This window comes from Hydractinia symbiolongicarpus, chromosome 13, assembly GCF_029227915.1.
Source record: "Hydractinia symbiolongicarpus strain clone_291-10 chromosome 13, HSymV2.1, whole genome shotgun sequence".
NCBI lineage: Eukaryota > Metazoa > Cnidaria > Hydrozoa > Anthoathecata > Hydractiniidae > Hydractinia > Hydractinia symbiolongicarpus.
The window spans coordinates 15,462,770-15,484,579 of NC_079887.1; the positions used below are offsets into that span (position 1 = coordinate 15,462,770).

General features: G+C 32.7%; 1 protein-coding gene across 1 annotated transcript; it reads left to right on the forward strand.

The window, feature by feature from the left end:
- The first annotated feature begins 319 nt into the window (after window positions 1-319).
- On the forward strand, window positions 320-20,987 carry LOC130623411 (N-alpha-acetyltransferase 25, NatB auxiliary subunit-like). Its single transcript, XM_057438897.1, has 29 exons — window positions 320-476; window positions 4,060-4,145; window positions 6,762-6,903; window positions 7,542-7,660; window positions 7,785-7,859; window positions 8,416-8,518; window positions 9,256-9,336; window positions 9,566-9,677; window positions 9,775-9,870; window positions 10,738-10,865; window positions 11,031-11,149; window positions 11,441-11,503; window positions 11,764-11,899; window positions 12,677-12,766; window positions 12,943-13,053; window positions 13,431-13,500; window positions 14,111-14,210; window positions 14,695-14,742; window positions 14,951-15,054; window positions 15,161-15,225; window positions 15,767-15,836; window positions 16,377-16,419; window positions 16,802-16,993; window positions 17,687-17,798; window positions 17,893-17,958; window positions 18,395-18,492; window positions 19,347-19,448; window positions 19,553-19,699; window positions 20,644-20,987. The coding sequence occupies exons 1-29, from the start codon at window positions 419-421 to the stop codon at window positions 20,761-20,763; spliced, it is 2,856 nt and encodes a 951-aa protein (XP_057294880.1). The 5' UTR covers window positions 320-418; the 3' UTR covers window positions 20,764-20,987.
- Window positions 20,988-21,810: the final 823 nt, after the last annotated feature.

The following is a 21,810-nucleotide window of genomic DNA, read 5'->3' on the forward strand; positions in this document are numbered from 1 at the left end:
TTGATAAATCTCAGGCACCTAAATTAGCTTATGCTGGGATCAAACAAAGCCGACATACTTTATTCATCGTACTTCTGCCTTACATTGTGCACAATAGAATAACAAAAATAAGTATTATGCTAAAATCTTCTAATGTGAGTGTTGACAGGTAAATAAAATAAATATATAATGGTTCAGCGTCTGATTAAGGCGTTTAACGTTTAGTGATTAACGGTGGTTAGACCCCTATTTATGGGAATTGACCAAGTGATTAAAACAGTAAAAATTTTTCGATCTCTACAATGCACTATTTCTTTTGGTAAGTTCTATGTAAATTAGATGCGTTACGCAGAAAAGAGGGCGAGGGAAAATGTTTTGATTCCCAAGGACGAGAACTTGCAAAACAAACTACTAAAAAGCCCGAGTATGGAGAACAAAAATGGCGGCTTCGAAGGCACATGTGGATGTTGCAGAGCGACGACTTCGGCCTGTTTATGGTAACTTTTTTAGGTCATTTATCCTGGTGTAAACACTAAAAGTATATGAAACTATGCAATTAATGTAACTATATTATATTTGTGCAATACTCATCTATTTTGTGACGACCTACTATTAGCTAGCTAGCTATAGCTAATAGTAGAACAACCATGTTCAAAATAATTTGGAATAAATGCATACTAGATCATACCCGCAAGCAATCATTTATATCGTTCCAATATAATACCGACACTTCTTGTCAATGTTCACAACAGACCTAGACAGTCGGGGTTTAACACCTAATTAGGTGACATGGCCTAATTAGGCAACGTTAATTTAGGCGGCCTGTGTAGTCTAAGGGGCCATCGAGAATCGATTTTCGTATCTTTTAGCGGCATTCAAATTCAATCTTCTTATCTGGATAACATCTGTAATTCTACAGATACTTTGCCTGCTTCTTAGCTCATCCGAACTCTTTCTGTCTCTCAGACTGGCGTTACACATCCACCTAACCATTCTCATATAATTCCTTTCTAAATGGTCAATATCTTCCTGCTTCACTGACCATGTCTCACTACCGTACAACATAACACTTCTTACACAGGCCTCATACAACCTACCTTTATACTCAATTGACAAGACTCTGCTAGTCAACAAAGGAAGTAACTCTCTGAACTTTTTCCAAGCAGAACCTATCCTCAAGTAACACTTAATATGGAGATGAGTAACCTAATTACGTTATATATTTTATTTGACTTAATTTTACGTGCTCTAACATATCAAGGCATGTGTGACAATTTTGGAATCAGGATCGCATAGTTTTTTGTGATTTTTACTTAGGAGTGTGCAAAAATCCATTAATGATCTTAACTAGGTTACATATGTCCTAATTAGTCTATCATGAATTGCATAGTTAGGTGGTATGCCCTAATTAGCGTACTGTTGCTTAATTAGGTGTTTACCTTGACTGTTATATTATTGCAATTCAATTCTCCTCACCAGCCCTACACATCTTTCAAAGCAGCATGAAGTCGTAAATTAGCAATTAATAAGGTCACCCTCAAAAATATGTTTGGTAACCAACATTTCCAATTGCAAAGGTGAGTCGATGGGTCAGTTAAGTAAAATGTTTTCCTGAAATAATAAAAATTCACAGCTATATATATTTTATCCTTTGTTTTTAATGTAAGCTTCAATTTCAAGTTCCGTCTATGAACATCAACTTATTTCCATGGTTTTGGCTTGCTTAGCGTATACCGTCCTAATTTCGTGATTATCTAAACAAACAGCTCTGGCAACGATCTGGCAACTTCGCTGGCCACATAACTTCATGGTTTCGACTATAAGGCATCCCTTAACACAACTTTGCAAAAATGCCAGCGAACAAGGCAGCCGTTTGAGCAGGGCCAGCGAAAAAGTATCCATCAAAAACGTCCTATTTCTTCCAATGTTTTTTTCCAATGTAAGATTCACTGGAATTATTTCTAAAGTCTATTTAATGATGAAAATGGTTGCAATACTTAGTGACTTGTCCCAGATGGAGCTTGTAGCCGCTTGAAACATCGCCATGTACCTTTTTCTGATCCTCAAAAAACAGACGTGACATTAGGAAAACTTGGTGACCCGAATTACCAAAGGGGATCTGTGGAGGAAAGCACACATAGTAATAAAAAATTTTTCTTAAAAATATTCTCCAGCCTATCTAGCTCCATAATAATATAAATATATGATATATAAAAAAAAAGCACTAAACTTGAATTTTGTTAATCGTTGTAATTGCGATTAATTTGTAATAGAAACACAAAATAATATAACAATATAACTAATAAGTCACATAAAGCTTTTAAGAACATGTAGAAACATTTTTTAGTAAAAAAAATTTTTTTCAGAATTTTACTTGAGATAAAGAAGGTTGCCATGGCAACACTTCGGCATAATTCTAAAAAAAGCATTTATGGAGAATCCATATGCTTTTTTAAGCCAAACAGAATTAGAAAAAGTCACAAAATTTGAAGGTGTAATTATGAACACATAAAAAGTTATTAAAAGAAGTTTAAGAGGTCCCCCAGCACGAAAGGGTTAAGTAGGAAACGCAAAGCAATCAATCCAATTTGGTCTATAATGTGCCAAGAAGTTAATGTGCAAGATGAATGTATTTTGTTTGTGTAGCTTTTACTACCCTAGCCTACCCCATATTCACATAGATACATATATACACACACATAAAAGAAGGTTGTTGTAACTCCCTGCTCCTCTTAGTTAATAAATCTCATAATTTTCATCCTTGTTTGATAAAAAATGTTAGTTAAAATGTAATATGACCAGAGTATCTCTATAATAGTTTATATAATAATATGTACTGTATTTTCTCCTATAAATGCCCCCTCTCTTTTAAACTCTTTTCTCTAATAAACGCCCTCTAAAAGTAAAAATATTGTGTAAATGCCTCTCTCTTTTAAACGCCTCTCTATTAAAACCCCTGTCCAAAGTGTTAGGGGGGGGACCAATTTGAGCAAACAGAGGTTGAAGATGCCAATATTAAAGAGCATTTAATTTAAAGTAAATGTAAATAAATGCCCCTGTCTTTTATTAAAAGCCTTCTTATAAACATCCCAGCCCCTAAAAACCTTACTATATTTATAAACGCCTATGAGGTGTATTGAAGAAAATGGAGAAAATATGGTAATTATATGCGTTTTATTATATATAATAAAATAACAGATTTTCTAAAATATACTAATATAGTAATAAATAACCAAAATTACAAATTGTTTTAATTGTTAATAAATAATATTTTCAATTAAATGTAATGTGGTAAGACTATTTTACTGACCGGTAGCCTAGCAGTAGAGCGTTTCTTTCCAGTGCAGGAGGTCTTGGGTTCAAACTCCGACCAAGTCATGCCAGGCACACCCTATCAATAAGAAAATAACACCAGAGCAATAAATTGCTCCCTCAAGGTTATTATAATTTAAACTGGGCGAGCAATCTGAGTAAATAGAATAAGTTTATAAACATATATTTTATCACAAAGTCTTTTTTATCCATTTTATTTATATTTTGGTTCTTTTTTACTGTAAATAATAAGAAAGGGAACATTAATTTCCATGTGAGTTGAATTATTATTGCTCAGCCAGGAAAACTTTTTTTGGAATTGGGGGAGCAATTAGAGGCTCAGCTAGTTTCTCATTTCTCAGAATTGGGCGAGCCTTTGCATGAGCATTAGCAATTGCTCTCCCCATATTGATAGGCCTGCAGACACTATTAAATGTTAATCTATTTTCTCTGTTGACTTTAACTACAGACACTTCCCAAAAAGGTTTTGCATGTGTACGGCTTACTTTTGTTACAAGGAAAACTGCACAAAAAGTTTGATATTCTTACAACTTTTTTTTAGGACAAGAATAGCTTGCTGCATAAATTTTAAAGTAACACAAAAAAAATTTGCAGCACAATATTTAAAACTAGTCTTTGCACAAGCGAGTATTTATTAAATTTAAATTTTCCAGTTATCTTCACTCTGCTTTTTTGCACTATTGTGGAGATGCTGCTTCATTTTCATTAGAGATGGTGTTTGTAAATATGTATATATTTTTTATTTAGATGCCCTGGATAACTTGAATAATAAACAAGCCATCAAGCTAACAGATAACATATTAAAGAAACAAAAAGATTTTCACTGTGCCAAGGTAAATAAATATTTCTTTGTTTTGTTTTTTTAGCAAAAATCAATAGTAATGATGTTGAGTTATTGATGCTATTCTTTAAAGAATATTTTGTTTGCTGTAATTTCTCCTAAACAATAACCAGTTGTTAAGCAATATTCTATTTTAAGTCATCTATATGTAAAAAAACATTTTTTGTGATTTTGCTTAGTTTTAACGCCCAAAAGAGAAAATGCTGAAAGAGAAAGAAAGTTCCAGTCACAAAAGTACTAGAAGCTAGGTTATCTGATTTATGTCCTCTTGTTCAGCACAATCTTACTTAAAAAAAGCAATCACATTTTTTAGAAAAAGTGTGTTGGATTTTTATGTTAGAAAACACATCACATAATATAAACAACATATAAACACGTGAAAATGTGAGTCTTTAATTAAACTTTAAAGCTAGTTATGTTATTAAAAGTATTAATTTTTTTATGCAAAAACCATGTACACCTTTTGCCAATAATAAACGTTAGCATCAAAATTTCATTTTTCCCCTTTTCTACTTAGCACAATACTACTAAACAACAACTTGCAAAAGTAATGTTTGCAGACATTAGAGCTGTTTAAGTTTAATATTCTGCAGGAAATGTAATACGTTATTCTTAAACGAAATAAGAAAAACAGGATAGCGTTTTTTTATAATTTGCTTCTCTCCTCTCCCTCCGCTCACAACTCGCGAGCAACACCACAAGCAAAATTTTTACAATGAATGATAATTATGCAGTTCAGTGAGAAAAAGTCTTATTTTATGTAAATGGATTTGCTTATAATTTTAATCACAGCTAGGCCTGTGATAAATTAAAGTAACATTACCTTATAAAGTTTTTGTGTTTTAAAATAAATAATAAAGAAGAAATATCCAATTTAAGACAATATTAAGTTTACGCAATGTGATATAAACTGTTTTAAATTATCTAGCTGAAGGATAATAAAATAGTGACTGTTTATCTGCTAAAACTTTTCGGTAGATATATTATTATGCTTTGCTGGATAGCCACGCTTTTAATAAGCAATGTATTTGTTCACAAGAGCATTTTTTTGATTATGTTGCTGGTCAAATTGACTATTGTGTTATTATTATGATGGTCAAAGATCAAGTTTTAGCGGTCAGTCACTGTTGGTCGGTTGTTATTTTATGTGCTGGCGTTTGAGACAGGAATTTTACAGATTTTCTGGTACCATGAAAATCTCAGAATTTTGATAAGAATAATTTTTTTCAAATTTTTACAAAAAAAAAACTTTACAGTAGTCTTATAAACAAAATAGACCCTATTTCAGGTACATATAATTCTGTTTGATTATTTTAAAATAAATTATGGCCAACTTTAAGGTTATTGTAAGGGGCAAAAATGATATTTTTTGTTAAAATTTCGTTGAAAAAACAGATTTTTTTAATGGTGAAATTTTTATTTGTCTGGAAGTATGTTTATTTATAAATAAACAATGTTTACTCATTAATAATTTTGGGATCAACGTGTGATCTCTTTATAACACATATTCGGTATCATACTGACTATGTGTTATTACACCAATGAATGTTTTCGATTCGTGTCCCTACTCTCCAATGTGTCAATCATGTCACTTGAAGTCTCCTTATCATTTTTGTTTACAGTCATATTCACTTATAAATCTAGACACTGCATACAGAAAGAAAAATAATATTTGAATAAAGTTCATTATTATTCTCAAAATGAAACCTGCAAACAGCGCCCTTAAAGTGATCATTACTAAGGTGATTTTAGCGAAGTCATGCGGCAAGTTGTTTATCGTTGACAATTTGTAAAGCTAGTTTTCTCTGTGTTTATTTTTTCGTGAAGTAGTGCTTACATTTTGACTTTCTTTTACATAACCAGGGAACTTCTGCGAAGGAGAGTTGGTTTAAAATCAAGCTGAATAATATATCCCGAATGGTTTTTTGATTTTTTCCTTCTGATAACTCTATAGAAGATATTGTGATTCAAAAAATCATGCTCACTGTCCCTTACAGTATCCTTAATATTATTTATATACAAATTATACATGCGAATTACGACTTCACTTTAAATTATACAAACTTCATATGAACTTTATAATTAATTTAATTTATAAAAATTGTATTAAAAAAATAGTGTACAAAGTGTACTAGTGTACAAAGTGTGCTAAGAAACAGGCTAAGTATCCATAGAATTAAAGATGTTATCCAGATAAGAAGATTGAATTGGCTGGGGCACTTTGAAAGAATGGAGGGGGATAATTGGGTAAGAAAGTGTGGAAAATTTATAAGCCCAGAGACAGACCAAGAAAGACTTGGCAGGAGGTTATAAGGACAGACTTGATACAGAGGAAGTTGAGTTTAGATCTAACACAGTCTAGATCAGATTGGAAGAGGGTCATTAATATACCCGTCCAACCCATGCTAACATAAAACAGACGTTAAGTCGAGAATGATGAATGATGATGAAAAGATTTATAAAATTGATGCAAAATTTTGGACACAAACGATGTAAAAGCATTTTGAGACAGTCCCTAATACAATCTATAAACAAAGTTTTGCAGCATGATTAATGCTGGTGCTTCAATAGAAACCATGAAATTTTATATGATTTTTACTTAATCTAGGCATTAAAAGCCCTGGCTTTAATACGTTCAGGAAGAGCTAGTGAAAGTCATGCTATTCTTGACGACATCAAACAGACTGCTGTCAAATTAGACGACTCTACTCTCCAAGCAATGACAATGTGTTATAAAGAAACAAAAAATCGTAAGTTATCTTGTCTGTTAGAATTTTGCCAACTATGTATGTACAAGAAATAGAAAATTATGATATATAAATACAATGTATAAAAGTATATATAATCCCTAAATAATAAGAACATTAAATAGAAAAACAAAAATAATAATAATTCAGCTTCATGATATAACTGCTACAATTCATGATATAACTTTACAATTATAGGAAGGAATATAAGGGGCTTTAAAGTCTAGTAATGTTTAATAAAGAATGATGATATAAACTGAAAGCAAACTAATTATTTTAGTTTGTACCAATACTAAAGTTGAACAGATGTATAGGTTTCAGCTTTCCTCAGTGCCAGACAATTAACATTTAGACGAAGCTCAAAGTAGCAAAACTGAACAGCAGTATTTTCAAATTCTAGCTATTTTTTTATTGTGTTTTTGCATTGCCAAAGTTGAATGCTAAACACCAGAATGTCACTTTTAAAGAAAATTCACCAAACTTAGCTGTTTAACCTTACACTAAAAACTGTGACATTTTTTTGTCAGTAAGATAAATTTACGCTTTGAAAATCTTGACTGTTCTATTGAATTTTAATGTCATTATTATTAAAAGTCCTCTAAAAGAATGCAAACAATGATCCCCTACTGTTTTATATTTAGCACATGGTGTTGTTGATATCTATGAATTGGCAGTAAAACAAACATGCAATAATGAAGAGTTTTTAAGTCATTTGTTCATGGCTTGTGTAAGAGTACAGGAATATGCTAAACAACAAAAGGTATGATGCCACGTTCTTTAACTATTATTATTTCATATATATGAAAGAAATTAAAAGTGAATTGTACAGGATGTGTTTGACTTCTATTTTTAATCTGACGGTATATATTTACACTTTTTTATAGGCTGCTATGAATCTGTACAAAGCGTTTCCAAAGAATCCATATTATTTCTGGGCTGTAATGAGTTGTGTGATGCAGGTTAAGTGATACATTTTTTCAAAATTATTGTTTGGAATATTTTAAGACTTTTTTGCAACTTTCTTGTAAATAGAAATTTGTTAACTATGAAATCTCTTTAAATCCTTCAGTAATAGTGGGAGATTATGTCCTGTTGTTATGACAAGATCTTAGAAGTACAAACTTCTTTTTAACAAATAAAAGATCTTCACGGATATAATGTTATAAATTATAGATTCTCACTAGGTCACCCTTATGGATAAGCATTTCATAGACCTAGCTTCTAATGGCCCTTTCGCTGGAAAACATTAGGTGCCCAAACAGTATAAACAACTATCTCAGAGGTCTTCTAATTGTATGGATGCTATCATAAGTTTGTTTTATCAAAAACCAATGTTTTTTTTATTACAGATGATAAATAATTGTGCGCCAGATGTTAGTCATTTAAAATGGCTTCACATACCGTATGTTAAAAATAATATACATCTGCTTAACAGGACAGATGCACTTGTGCGATTTGGTGACCCTATATTTTGATTAATTTTAATTTTCAAGTGTAGAAATTTACATTTTTTAGGCTGTTTCTTCAAAAGAAGTGAAAAAGAAGAACATGTTTTTAAGCTTGGCTGAAAGAATGGTTGAAAAACTTTTGAAGGAGGAAAAAGTTGATGCAGAGGAAGGTAATTGCATCCCTCTTTTTTGTTTATAAAAATAGCGTCTTTTTTGCAAATTTCCCTGGCCAACCCCTTTTGCTTTGAGTTTGCAGGGTTTTTTTTGGTAAACAATTCTGAAGATATTAATAACATTGGAAACCAAAAACAAAAAAACAAAAACAAAAAATACTATATATAAAATAAGCAAAAATTGGACAAAAGTAAAGTCAATTTTTTTTAAAGATTTTTTTTTGAAAGTTGTGTTAAATTATATTGCTTGGATACAGTAAATAGTGATACCTTGTGTTTTATTTTTTGGTGCATGTCTAGACTTGTTGCATAATGATTTTGAATTTCAACTATGTAATCAATGAGTTATTTTAAACGAACATAGACATTCACCAAAATGACACATTTTTTATTAAATTGTCAATGAATTTTTTTTTTAATTTTAAAATTTGTATACATACTGCAGATTTTTCTTTAAAAAAATATACTGATTATGAAATCACTAAAGGTGGGTTTGTTTAGAGAAACATCTTTTTCCCAAATTTGCAGTATTTCTGATAGGAATTTTGCAGATTTGGTGGTATCATAAAAAGCTCCAAAAACCTTTTACAAGCACAGAAGGCCTTGCAAACATAACAGAAGCAAAATAGACTGTTTGAAAGATTAAACCTCAGCTGTTCATCTGCTTTGAATTTCCAGACCTATTGACACTGATCATTGATGTATTTTTTATACTAAATTTTTGTTTGTTTTAGAAGTGAGACTGTATGTGATGATTCTGGAACAGCAACAAAAATATGAACAGTTACTGGAATTAGTGCAAACTGATTTCGGAGGTGCGTGCAATTGATGATCATTCACAATTCTTAAAATTTCCGAACGAAAGGTTAACATTTAAAGAAGATAAAGCAGAATTTTACAACAAATTTATGCAAAACACTTTCCAAATATTGAGATGAAGAAAAAAAAAGAAGCCTAAAATTTGCCATTTTTCTATTTTAATAAAACCAGTTGTTGGATGTCCTGTAAAGCGTAACTAAATTGTCATAACTTAACTTTATTTAGAAAAATTGCGATGTATTCTCAGTGAAAAGGACGAAAAAATTGTTGAATATTTAATGCTATTAAAGAAATGGCCTGAGGCAAATTTAAAATATAAAGGTCTAATAGAAAAACAGTATGACCTCCTTTTTATTTATTCTGATATTTTTAGTTCAGCTGTTCTTTTCTTTTTCACATTTTGCTGTGATCCTTTGATTTTTCTAACTTTTCAGCATTGACCAATGGTCTTTTTACAAAGGATATTTGTCATCTTTTATTCACCTTCGAGCTTCTGGCTACTCTCCTGACGCCCCAGTTGATACCGAAAAGTAGGTGTTTGCTAGTTAAAGCTACAGAATTTTGTGTCGGTATTAAGCATTGTTTTTATTGTGGATTAGATTATAATTGTGCTTTACACTAGTCCAAACATGATTGTTAGATTGTTAATTAAATGTGTGCTCTGACACACATTTAATTTCAAAAACGCAATTCAAAATAAAAAATTGAAACTTTCATAAAAGTTAAAAATGATGAAATTGTGCAAATAAAAATGACAGTTTTTTTGTGATGTTTCAGGTGGTCATGTAGTAACAAATTTACTATTTCTGATTTGTATAACTACAAATCAATAATCATTTAATCATAAAAATCATAATGCATCAAGTACATATAATGGCACTGATTTAACCACATTGTTCAATGGTGACTTATCTTTCATTATGAGACAACTCTCTTTTACCTCTAGTTGATAAGTGTTGTTGCCAGAGACCAAGATGTCACAGTCCTTGATAGTAGCGTTGTAATTAAACTATTTTAGGTGATCAATTACCGCCAGTGGTTTGATTTAATAGTGCCTGGTTGTTTTTTAAATGTAGACACATATTTCAAGCTTGCTGCGATTTTATGATAGAACTCCTAAGGACCTGGAGTTGTTTATAGATAAGATGTGGTGGCTCCAATGCCACCTAATACAGACAAGCCAACATGCACCTCAATACTTGTTCATTGTAAACTGCTGCATTTGTACAATAAATGAAATTAACAAGGGTTGATGAAGCATTACAATAATAATAATAATATTTTACAACTATGCACACTCTTTTATTGTAGGTTTGTCGATAGCTGAATTTTTTGGTAAAATTTTTATTGTTGCTATTTCAGTTCAAATTTAATAGGTAGATATTTTTTTGTTTTAGTATACAACCTGATTACACAACCGAGCAAGTAAAATCTTTTCTGCTAAAGCTGGGAGAAAACTCAGTATCACGAGCACCCACCCTTGCTGTTATGGAACTGATAAAAATTGATGACACAATAAAAGACAGTATGTTATAGCGTTACTGCTTACTATGGGCTAATGTCGTCTAATTCAAATGTTTTTGATTGCGCACATTATCGATTATGCACTGACAAATTGTAATAGTCTTTGCAAATTGGAAAAGTGCTACGGACTCAATTGAATTTGTGACATTATGCTGTTTATCTTAAGAGTCTGAAGAGCTTGGTGGTTATCTCATGAAATATTTTGAAGCCTTTGGTTCGAAGCCGTGCTGCTATAGTGATGTCCAAAGTTATTTTGATTTATTAAAAAATGATAAAGCAAAAAAGGTATAAGTAATAGGCTGTGCTTCATTATTTTTTTTTCCTGTTGGCTAGTGACAGATATGACACAGACTGAACACCAATACACCTTGTTTTAAATTGTCTAGAAGCTTCCATAAAAGCCTATAAACATTGTTATATTTTCGTTTAAATAACTGACATTTGTAATATTTTCTGAGGATGGATTTATTTTGTATGATGTTTTGTATATTCCACATTTTTACCGACATTTTCTTGTAAACAAGAGATATTAAAATGATACTTTGTCTATAGCAAAACAATCATCTCGATTTTTAGGTAATTGAGAAACTGCATTCTAACCTTGGGACTTGTGATGAAGATGCCACTTGCAAGGAAAAGGTAATGATTTATTGAATCACAATAACTTAATTAAATAGAATTATTAATTTTGTGCTAAATGTAGGACCAGCAGAAAATCCAATCACCATGGAGGTAGCAGTGTAATCAATTAAACCAACATAAAATTCAACTTATTTCAAAGCCTTGGGACTTAAAATGCAAATGAATGCCAGTGTAAATTTGCATTTGTCAGAGAATTTATTTGTTTTGTTCTTTCCTTTGTTTATTTTGTTTGTGCATTCTTTATTTTTCTTCTGAAGGTACGTTATCTAGTGCAAGGAATTTGTTTGGAGTGTTTGTCTCGACAACTTGGATTTCAAAATAGTCTCACAAATGATGCAAAGTTTGAAAAGGCTAAAGCATACATGAAAAGATATAAGGAATCTTTAAAGCTAGGTAAGCTTTTATGAACCCCCTAGTATTTTAAATTGGCAAAAGATAGACTGCCAGGCAGTCAGAAAGGCAGCAATGTAGATTTTATTTTGTTTCGAGTTTTGCTAATGTGAACAAATGATAACTGCTGCAAAGAAAGTTCTTGAAATATTGTTATACAACAAAGATTGACAACCACTTAGAACATTTAAAAGTAGGAAACAATAGTTTTTTTAGACAGCTAATTATAGTAAGAATCTATGTAAAACGATCTTGTGAAACGGAATATTTGGGTAATCTTTCACGCATCTAGATGGATTTATTACTAAAAAACGTCATATTTTATAGCCTAATGGAATTATTCTTTGCATACAAAAACAGCGACATTTAAGTAGTAGAATTATAAACAAATCATGTTAATTTTATTTAAGTTTTCCCCTTTTTTATGTCATACAATTAAATTTCTTGGCATGAAAATAAATTAGATTATCTTTGAAAATTTAAAGAGAAAAATCAGCGAAACAAACAGCTACTTCATTGTGAAAATGTAAAGTTCAAGGACAAATTTTTGTTAATAGTACCGTTAGCATTGTTTCACAAACATTGTATTTCACAACAATATTCAATGCCACTTTATATTGTAAACGTAGACAGAGATTTGTAAAAAGATCACAATCCAACACAGATACAAGCCAACCTGCCCAAGTCCATAAAGATGTGATTTATGGTTAAGACATGCCAGTGGCATTAAGGTTGTGTGTCTAGGTAAATAATTTGTAAAGTTTTTTGTTTGCTTGTCAGGTTCTGATTTAAATGCTACAGAACCACAATATGGCGATCAACTTGTTCTCTTGGCTGTGTACTTACTGCTGGATGTAAACTGTGTAAAAGGTGCAAGAACTATTACTTTAAAACTCTGAATTGGGTATGTGTGTGGGTGAGGGGGGTTGTTGGTAATGAGGGTTGTGTTTAGTTTACCTTGTTTGTGTGAACTTTGTACTGCTTTTTAGCAATAAATAATATGGTTTTGTTTTTAAAATTGTTTATATTTGAATTCACCTTATTAGGAGATGAGAGTATGGTTTGGCACATTCTGCTGTTTCTCGAAGAAGCCGTCGAAAGCAGTCCCACATTTGCACAGTTTAAATTATTACTGTTTTATTTATACTCAAAGTTAGGTATGTTACTCCAATGATAGTTTCTTATATAGTGTGAATATACCTGCTAACTTTAACAAAGAAAAACATTTGGTTATGTTTTTTGTTTGTTGTTTTACCGTCTAATAATAATAATTATATACTATGATAAATTCTTTTTTTCCTTGAATGAATAACACTGATTTTACGATTTTTTATTTCAATTACACAATCCAAATGTTTGGTTACAATTTCTTGTTTGTTATTCGAAGACATTCTGTTTACTGCCAAACAACTGTGATATTCACCTTTAATTAAGAAACCACATACTTACCACACAGATAATGATTTTTTCAAGTGTAGGATATCGACAAGGTTTTTCCTTCTGATATAAATCAATAACACTGGGTGTATTTTAGGTGCTTTTGGCGCTTGTGAAGCATTAATAAGCGACGTGGAAGTGAAATATATTATGTACGACTCGCTTGGGTAGGTGACCTGTTTACTTTTATTTTCTTGACGTCGTAACTTACGTTTTTCGGTGCAAGCCAATTCTTTGTAACACCTGGTTGTTAAATTTGTTACTCGTCTGATACCGGGTAATTAGTTCAACAAAAGTCGAGTTGGGAATTTTTAACCTTGCGAGATGTTTTGGTCGTTTTATTTGCATCTTGTGGAGTAACTGTTTAGCAATTTGCCCTCTCTTGTAACCTGGAATTCACAACACATTCTTAAATTGCCATGTTTTCTTTACAATAATTGTTTTGAAATGTTTGGTCTTGCTTAATGCGAGTTACAGACGTGACTTGAAATAAGAACAAGACTCGTTTGCCCATACAAAATAAAAATGTGAGGTAGTTGTTAGTAAAATTTACCTGCTGGAGACATTTCAATAAACAAGCTGTTTAAAACTGATTTTAGGAAGCATTGATTTCCCTTTCTGAGTAATAACTGGCAATAAATTGATTGCCTAAACATAAGTTTAACATCGTATTATAAAAAGAGTGAAAGATTTTGTGTAATGTTTTAAAGATGGTTAACGAAATAGGACAATGCAATGTGTAACTTTTTCTGTTTATATTTTTCCTCTGGATTTCAGATATTTGCTCACGGCTGGCTCGTACATATCTGGTCAATTCCAATCGACAGACAGACTCTACGATTCGTCTATTGGATTTTTCATGTCAAGTCAAAAGGACGTAAGAAATGTTATGGCTTTGTTATAAATTGTTAACTTTCTTGCTGATGTAGCTGGCAGTTTTTGAAAAGGTTAAAGAAGCCGCCTGATCATCTAACTTAGCAGCTCTAGGGAAAGGAAACTTTTTATGCTATTAGCACAGCATATTTTTTTTAAAAATCCTTAGTTATGCTGATACTTATTTTGTCTAGCTTCCATACACTATGTTTATCAGACATGAAATTTCAAACTAACCATAAAAATAGCAACATTCTACACCTTAACTATGTATGTAATGTCGACAAAAATCCAGAAAAACTTGTAAAGATTTCGAAAGTAAAAGCAAAAGCTAAATTCGATGTTGCGCTTGAAGCCCAAAACTAAATATTTTGTAAAGAATTAAGAAACGTCAGGCTTGCTTGGTTGAGAAGTTCATTTATTCATTTCTGTTTCAATGCAGCTTCATTTATGTTCTATTCATTTTTACTTCTATAACTATTTTTTAGACTCCAGAGCAAATAATTGCATCCTACAAATACGGATCATTTGGACAGGTATGTTTTTGGAAACCTTTCCTTCTCAATACCTTTTCTGCTAGACTTGTGCACGCGAAATATTGAAAATCCGCGTGTGCATGTATTTTTCTGAGTGCGCATTCACTAAAAAAACAAATAAACTCGCGAGCTTTTTTCACTATATTGGAAAATGCAGGCGAAATGAGCATTTAACGTTCGCCCCTGTTTTTCTCTGTTTTCTTTTTAGGTATTAGAAATGACTGAATTGAAGAGGCGATTAAGCAAATCTTATCAATTTGCTCAGTTGAAGTTGGAGAAGCTCTACATTGACCTGCTGAAGTACGCAAACACGTGAGTTTGTTTGTTTATTTGTTTTGCATTGTGGGATAGTATCGTCCCGTGAAGTATTGTGGGAATGTATTGGATGTATCATCGAATGCATGTTGATCGTTTATAGTGTTGGTGAAACTAAAGACAAATTCTCGGAAATCCAATCAGCCTTAAAGAAGATTAACATAACAGGTGATTATGAAAATAATTTTTTAAACTTTGGAGAAATGTTTCCCTGTAAAAAAAAAGTTTGTTCAAAATATTCCTTGATGTGTAAGTTTTTGCAAACCTAATTCGTATTTTTCGAGTTATCAAAACTTCTTCTCACTCTCGGTTACTCTCTAGCGTTATTTCAATCTCATGACTCTTATTTGTTATTTTCTGGTTCTTCTGAATTGACAATGTCATTCTATTACCTGTTCGCGGACCAACTTTGCAGACGATTACCTTGAGTCAGAATCGCTAAAACCGATTTTTAGAATTTTTGTCTTTACTGGATAAAGATAAGAAGAAAGTTCCCTAAGAGTTTTCAATAATAGCATGTTCAACTAATCTATTTTATTATTCTGCAGAAACAATGTTTCGCGTTGTGTTATGTGAATCATTCCATGTGATGCTGTGTTATGTGACTCATGCCATGTGACGCAGTGCTGTGTGTCTTATGTCATGCGACACTGTCGTGTGAGCGTTAACAAACCTTATACAATTAGGTTCTATTTTGTTTACTGTTTAGATTTAACGACAGAAAATCTTTGTGATAATAGGGACTTGAGTTTCATGGATAATTTCGAACCGATGCTACAGTGAGTTCCTATTTTTGGGATCATTTACCCGTAGAAAAAGGAAAGCATTCTTTTAAAAGTATAAAATATGGTGGCTCAAGCTGAGCATTAAATGAAATCTCTAACAGGTTTAAGTTTAAGATTTACGACTTAATTCGCTAAATACACCCTCGAAATTTATGTAAAGATGTCAAAACTGCGTTCGAATTCATTCGACTAATTGAAAAAAATAACCGTTTAATGGGTTTTCTGCCATTTTTAAAAATTTTGTGCGGTTAAGGCTTGTTGTCAGTTTCTTTGTCAATTTCCCATTTATTTTGCAAAATTGACAGTAACCATATTTGTTTTGATTTTAATCCACTTTGTCGCTTTCGTCTAATTTTTCGTAATCGAATTTTGGCGCGTTTTTTATATGACGGGCTTTAATGAGATGTTATTGACAACGTTGTTGCATATATTCCCCGCCTATGTGACTAAAAATTAATTTTTTTCCTGACAATGAAACTTTAGAAATTTTTAAAGTTTTTTTTACGTTCACCTACTTTTTCCCTTTTATTTAAGACGGCTGACAGATGCTGAAAAAAAAGTGTCGTTTAAAGACAATGTAAGTATTGTTTGTACTGAGTAGTTGATAACAAGCTTGAGTAGAATTACAGATGTAGCATGGTATTTTTATTGTGTTAAAGACAAAACAGTTAAGGTTGCCTGTTGTAGTGTTTAAGCCTTTTTTAACGTTTTTCTTTCTTGCCAAGTCTGATTGTCTTGACAAAGACTTAGTTTGAATAAAAAAAGATTTGAACTAGGTTTATTTGCTAGAAAAGGCCGAAGGATAACAACATCACAAAGACAACCTGCTAATTCACTGTGAACTGGTGTAAAAACAAGATAATATAATTGATCTATTTTTCTTCGCACTTATCCTTGATTGTGTTACACTAGAGAGACCATCTTTCTTAATCTTTCTGTACGTGTGTTCATAACTGTAGGTGTCGTGGATCCGTCTGCGCTATCTTCTGCTCAAAGTCGTCTCGAATTGTCTGCCTCTGGAGAATGAGGTAAAGGAGGCTGTCGTTAATGGAGATGCAGAAATAAATGGAGATGCGATGGAAATATATTTGCAACTGATTGACGAGTATCCTTCAGTAGAACCATCATCCGTTGCACTGTTAGATCGCTGGGTATGTTTCATATAATTGTCGAAAGGATATTTTTTTTAAAGTACTAGGAGGGATTGTCCTTGCTTGCTTGTTTGCTTGTTCTTTTCTAAGGACTTTTGTTAATTCTTTACAACAAACCTACCTGGTAGTTGCATTTTCTGACAGGACATACGTTCCGGCGGAGCATACTTTCCGGCGGAGCGTACTTTCCGGCGGAGCATACTTTCCGGCGTAGCATTTTTTTCGGCGGAGCATACTTTCCGGCGGGGCATAATTTCTAGCATCGCATAATTTACAACAGAGCACACTTTCTGTCGGAGCACATTTTCCGCGGGAATTTAGTCCAGTGCCTATTAGTCTAACAGTTTTAACTGGTAGTTTTTTTTTCTATTAATGTTTAAATGTTAGTTTAAAGATTTTTATCATCCTTGCGTTTATTATTTTTTTATGTAATTAAAAACTAACATTACTTACTCTTTAGAAGAAATTGCTGCAATAATTAACGCGGAATTAATTAACGCGGAAATAATTTGCAGCGGATATAATTCGAAGCGGATGCCCGATTGTAATTTTGTTTGATTCCAAAATTGTACTGTAGCGTTTTAATAGCTTTATCATACCAACACGGCTGTACTGTTACTGGCTATCCATGTTTAATTACCTGCCATCATCATTCCGCTTTAAATGTTTATAAATACTATTTTCTCATTGTAGTCGAGTATACACCGTCCTCCTCCAAGTCCCGTTGACATGTACACCAGCTTAAAATACCATCGTGTTCTCGTGTCGCTGGTAAAATGTTGTGAAACGTTAAAGCACTCCACAGGTATGTTCATTTGTTTAGATTTGGTCTCCTTCGTACACTCCATCATTCGTGTAAGTCTGTAGAAACATTTTGTTAACTGATCATCTGTTTTCAGAATTAGATGACACTTGTATACAATTTGTGACGGATGACATGAAGTTGGCAAGCGACGTTTTGACAGGTTAAATTTATATACTTTTATTATGTGAAGGTTTATCCAGCTTTTATGGTTAAAACGGATTAAGTTTAGTTCGGCGCGCCTGCAATGTGCAACTTTTTTGTAATTGCAACGCAGTTGCGTGTGTAAATGTTAACTTTTTTTGCCGTCACTAATCTCCGTGAAATGGAAATTAACATGAAGTCAGTTGAATATATCTTGCCTTTTTTAATTTCCTTGAGTCGAAGATAATAAGATTTTTTTTGCAAAAATCTTATTTTAATATTTTACGATTTTGCCCAAAAGTTGCGAAAATTAATGCCTGCGAAAATTAACGGTTAAGGGTATGTAGTTTCTGCAACGATTTAGTGACACGTTTTAATATCTTATTAAAGAAAATATGACAGTCGATATATGTTTATTATCAGTCTCCAATAGTATTCTGTTTCTTTTACTGTAGCAAATTTTGATGTCATCGTTTCTCAGTTAACGCGATCACACGGCGATAACCAAATGTTCAATGGGAAAAACTTAGCAAACATCGTTTATTTTGTCGAGGTAAGTGTGACACTCACAAAAAGCCTCATTAAGATTCTTTTTGCACACAGTGTTTTGCTTCACCCTTCTCCATACTCTTCACCTGCGCGCTTTTTTAGGCTACACCTGAAAACAATGCTAATCCGGAATTCTTTGGAGATTTTATTGATTTATAAAATGTTGTTTTAATGCGTGAGATATTTTCCAAAAATGAATGCATTATTTCTTCGCCACAAAAAAAAAAACTCAACTACATCCTAACAACATCTTTTGTATCACCTCAAAGTTACTGATGCAATTTTAAGCAACCGTGGATAACAACATCAATTGATTAATGTTGTTATCCACGAAAAATCTAATTATTTCGCGGATATTTTAATTCGATGATAGTTTAATTCGATGATAGTTTGCCCACCTTCAATTATTTTTAGATTATGTGACATGGATTATTGCGACTGCTAGCTTTTTCATTTAGTTTACGACAAATCTATTTTCAATCGAACCGGATTGATACCAACATGATTTTGTGAGAAGTTTGAAAAAATTAGTAAGATTAGCGGATAGCCTTTTTTCAAAATTTTTGTGGTGATTTGATTTCTCAAATAATTAATATACAGAATTTTTTTGCGTATGTATATCAAGCAGTTTCGAAAATCAGGAAATGATGAAGTTGATTGGCTAGTGTTTAATTTGGTTTATACGCATAATTGCGTAATAATTATGTTACGTGCGTTGTCAGGGGCGATAAAAACAGCCTCGTGAACATTCATTTTTAACTAGCTGGCTGTTTTTTTTATGTTACCTAAAAAAAGGCTGATTTTAAATGCAAACAAAGTTTTGTCAGTTACATTGCATTGCTTGTATTTATCTTTCAGACATGCAACCTCTCCATCGTACTTGTTCTTGCTATGAAATTAGCATTGGAAAATAAACTAATAACGCTTCGCAGGGGGAAGAGGAAAAAAGGGACGAGTAAAGTAAGTCTGCAAATATTTCCTCTTAATTATCATAAACAGGTGGAGAACATTAGTGATGGAGGCTCCACGAAGAAGTTTTCCCATAAAATATTTTTTCTTCACAGCATGTCGAGATTACTTCAGCACTAAAACATTTCTCCAAAACGCTGAAAGAAAAGTTGAAGTCGTTGTTGGAAAAACTAACGGCCGTGAAAGTGGAAGTAATCGAGAAAACTCTGGACATCGAGGCGATTGAGGAACTTTTTGAACAAGTGAGTGGAATATTGGTTATAGCTTAAAGCACCACTAAACCTAAAGATACTGTGATACTTTAATTCTACACGCCCGGGCGGTCAATACATTTTTACCTGTACCAGAAACAACTGTTGTATAATGGTGGCTTTCAAGTTTTAAAAGAAGCGCCTAACAGGAGTGGACTTTTAATCTGAGCATTGTTACACAACATGAACATTATATCATTTTGTCATAGATTATTAGGAAGGTTTGTTAAAAGGGATTTAGCCAAACTAGAAACTTTAATTTCAACAATAGCTTCTTAAAAAACTGAAAAGTCATTCCAAAGAATAACCTTAAGTTTGTAGAGAAATAAACTAAAGTTCGGTAACAAAAAAGAGTCATGATTCAGGGTGGAAAGCCGTTTTGGAGAAGTACTGGAAGATTCCCGTACTTCTCCAAAATTGTTTGCCCTGATGAAATCGTAGTATATTCACATCTTTTTTCAGTTTATACTAATAATTTTTCGTACCACCCAACCCGAAAAGCCCGGCCTAAATTGGGTTAATATTTTCGACATCCATTGTTTTTCGCCGACAGTTTTTTGTCTTTAAACCCGATTTCTGGCCACCCGCCGTCTCAACGTTGTTTTAGCGTTGTGTCGAATGGGAAATTTAATTATATTTGTTGAGCGATCGCGAGTTATGGCTGAGATGACATGTTGCTATTTCGGCCTTATTGGGACGCCAATTCACGTACTTCTGAGTTTAAAGGTCGATTTCAAGTTTCGACTTTGATGGAAACACATGTCCAAAGTGACACGACGTGTTTTTCTATCTCTACAACTAAACGTTAATTTGACGTGTAGTTTTACGCGTGCCATTTCGCGAAAGCTATTTCGCCTTTTTTTTACTTGAATAATCTTAATGTTGTTCTTGAAAATCAAGAAATATAATAAGTTTGTATTTGTTATTTTTGCTAGACCAATTCGACAACTGTTACCAAAGTTTGGCAGAAGATTCAGGCTAGTTATAAGCAGTCGATCGAGGAGATCAACCAAATTATAGGGTTGAAATTGAAATATATTGATGCGCTCGTGTAAAAGAAACAAGAACAAGATGTTACGGCGAAGGATAATAGCTGAGAAGAGACAAGTTTAATCGCCTGGTTCTCAACGGAACAGTTCGCTGCACCAGTATGCCGAATATTTTCCGGTCGACCGGTAGGAACGTGAAGTGTGAACGTTTTTTGTGTAGAATGTGAAATGATTATTTTAATATTTTAGTTGATTTTTTTATTGAATAGAATCATTGATAGGATGGTCTATTATTAACAAGTCATAAAAAACTGACTGGATATTAAATCAGTTTTTTAATGAGTTTTTCAAGAAACCATTCTGTTTGCATATTTTCACCGTGTGCTATTTACTAGACCTGATGTGGTGTTTAACACAACGTATTTATAATTAGCCAACATAGAAATTTTGTAGCAAATGTGTCTTTTTCTGATTTCGCATGTAAGTTTGCGGAAGTGGGTTAGCTTGGTGGCATTTAAAATGCCCGCTAACTAAAACGCCCATATTGCGCAATTTTAGGTCTTCCCTCCTCCCCATTTTGTGCGTACTTCAGACATCAGACTTCCCCTTTTCTCTCATCTTTATGTAAATGAAACGAGCAATGTAAGAAAAAAAATAACGCGAAGCACAGCTTAGGTGATCATTATTTCTTACATATGTGGCTATCATTTTAACCCACTACTTGCTGAAACTTACCAACAATCAGTGAAAACGGAAAATGAAGATATAAATCTTTTAGAAAGCGAACGTACACGAAAATGTTCTACAATTACCCCCCGCCCTTTTCAAACAGCCGAGTCATGCCAGGGTCTGGTGCAAGTGTGAAATGGGCCTTCCAGCATGAGAATAGGATTAATGTAGGTCTTGCACTCATGCGGCTTGCGTAACGTCAAAAGCTCGCCTCTTGAGACTTACTAACATTTTTCGTGGGAAGAAATTTTACTTTAAAGGAAGAAACTTTCGCAGGACGCATTCGCGGGAAAAAACTTTCGCGGACGAGCAATTTGGAATTTTTTTACGGGAAAAAACTTTCGCGGACCGATAATAATGTATTAAAAAACGATATGAAACCAT

What these genes read in the sequence shown, in the direction of transcription:
- LOC130623411 (XM_057438897.1), top strand. Translation starts at nt 419, where the DNA reads ATGGCGGCTTCGAAGGCACATGTGGATGTTGCAGAGCGACGACTTCGG. An exon ending in TTATTTATACTCAAAGTTAG is followed by an intron (nt 13,054 to 13,430) that starts GTATGTTACTCC and finishes GGTGTATTTTAG; the next exon opens with GTGCTTTTGGCGCTTGTGAA. An exon ending in TCATGTCAAGTCAAAAGGAC is followed by an intron (nt 14,211 to 14,694) that starts GTAAGAAATGTT and finishes ACTATTTTTTAG; the next exon opens with ACTCCAGAGCAAATAATTGC.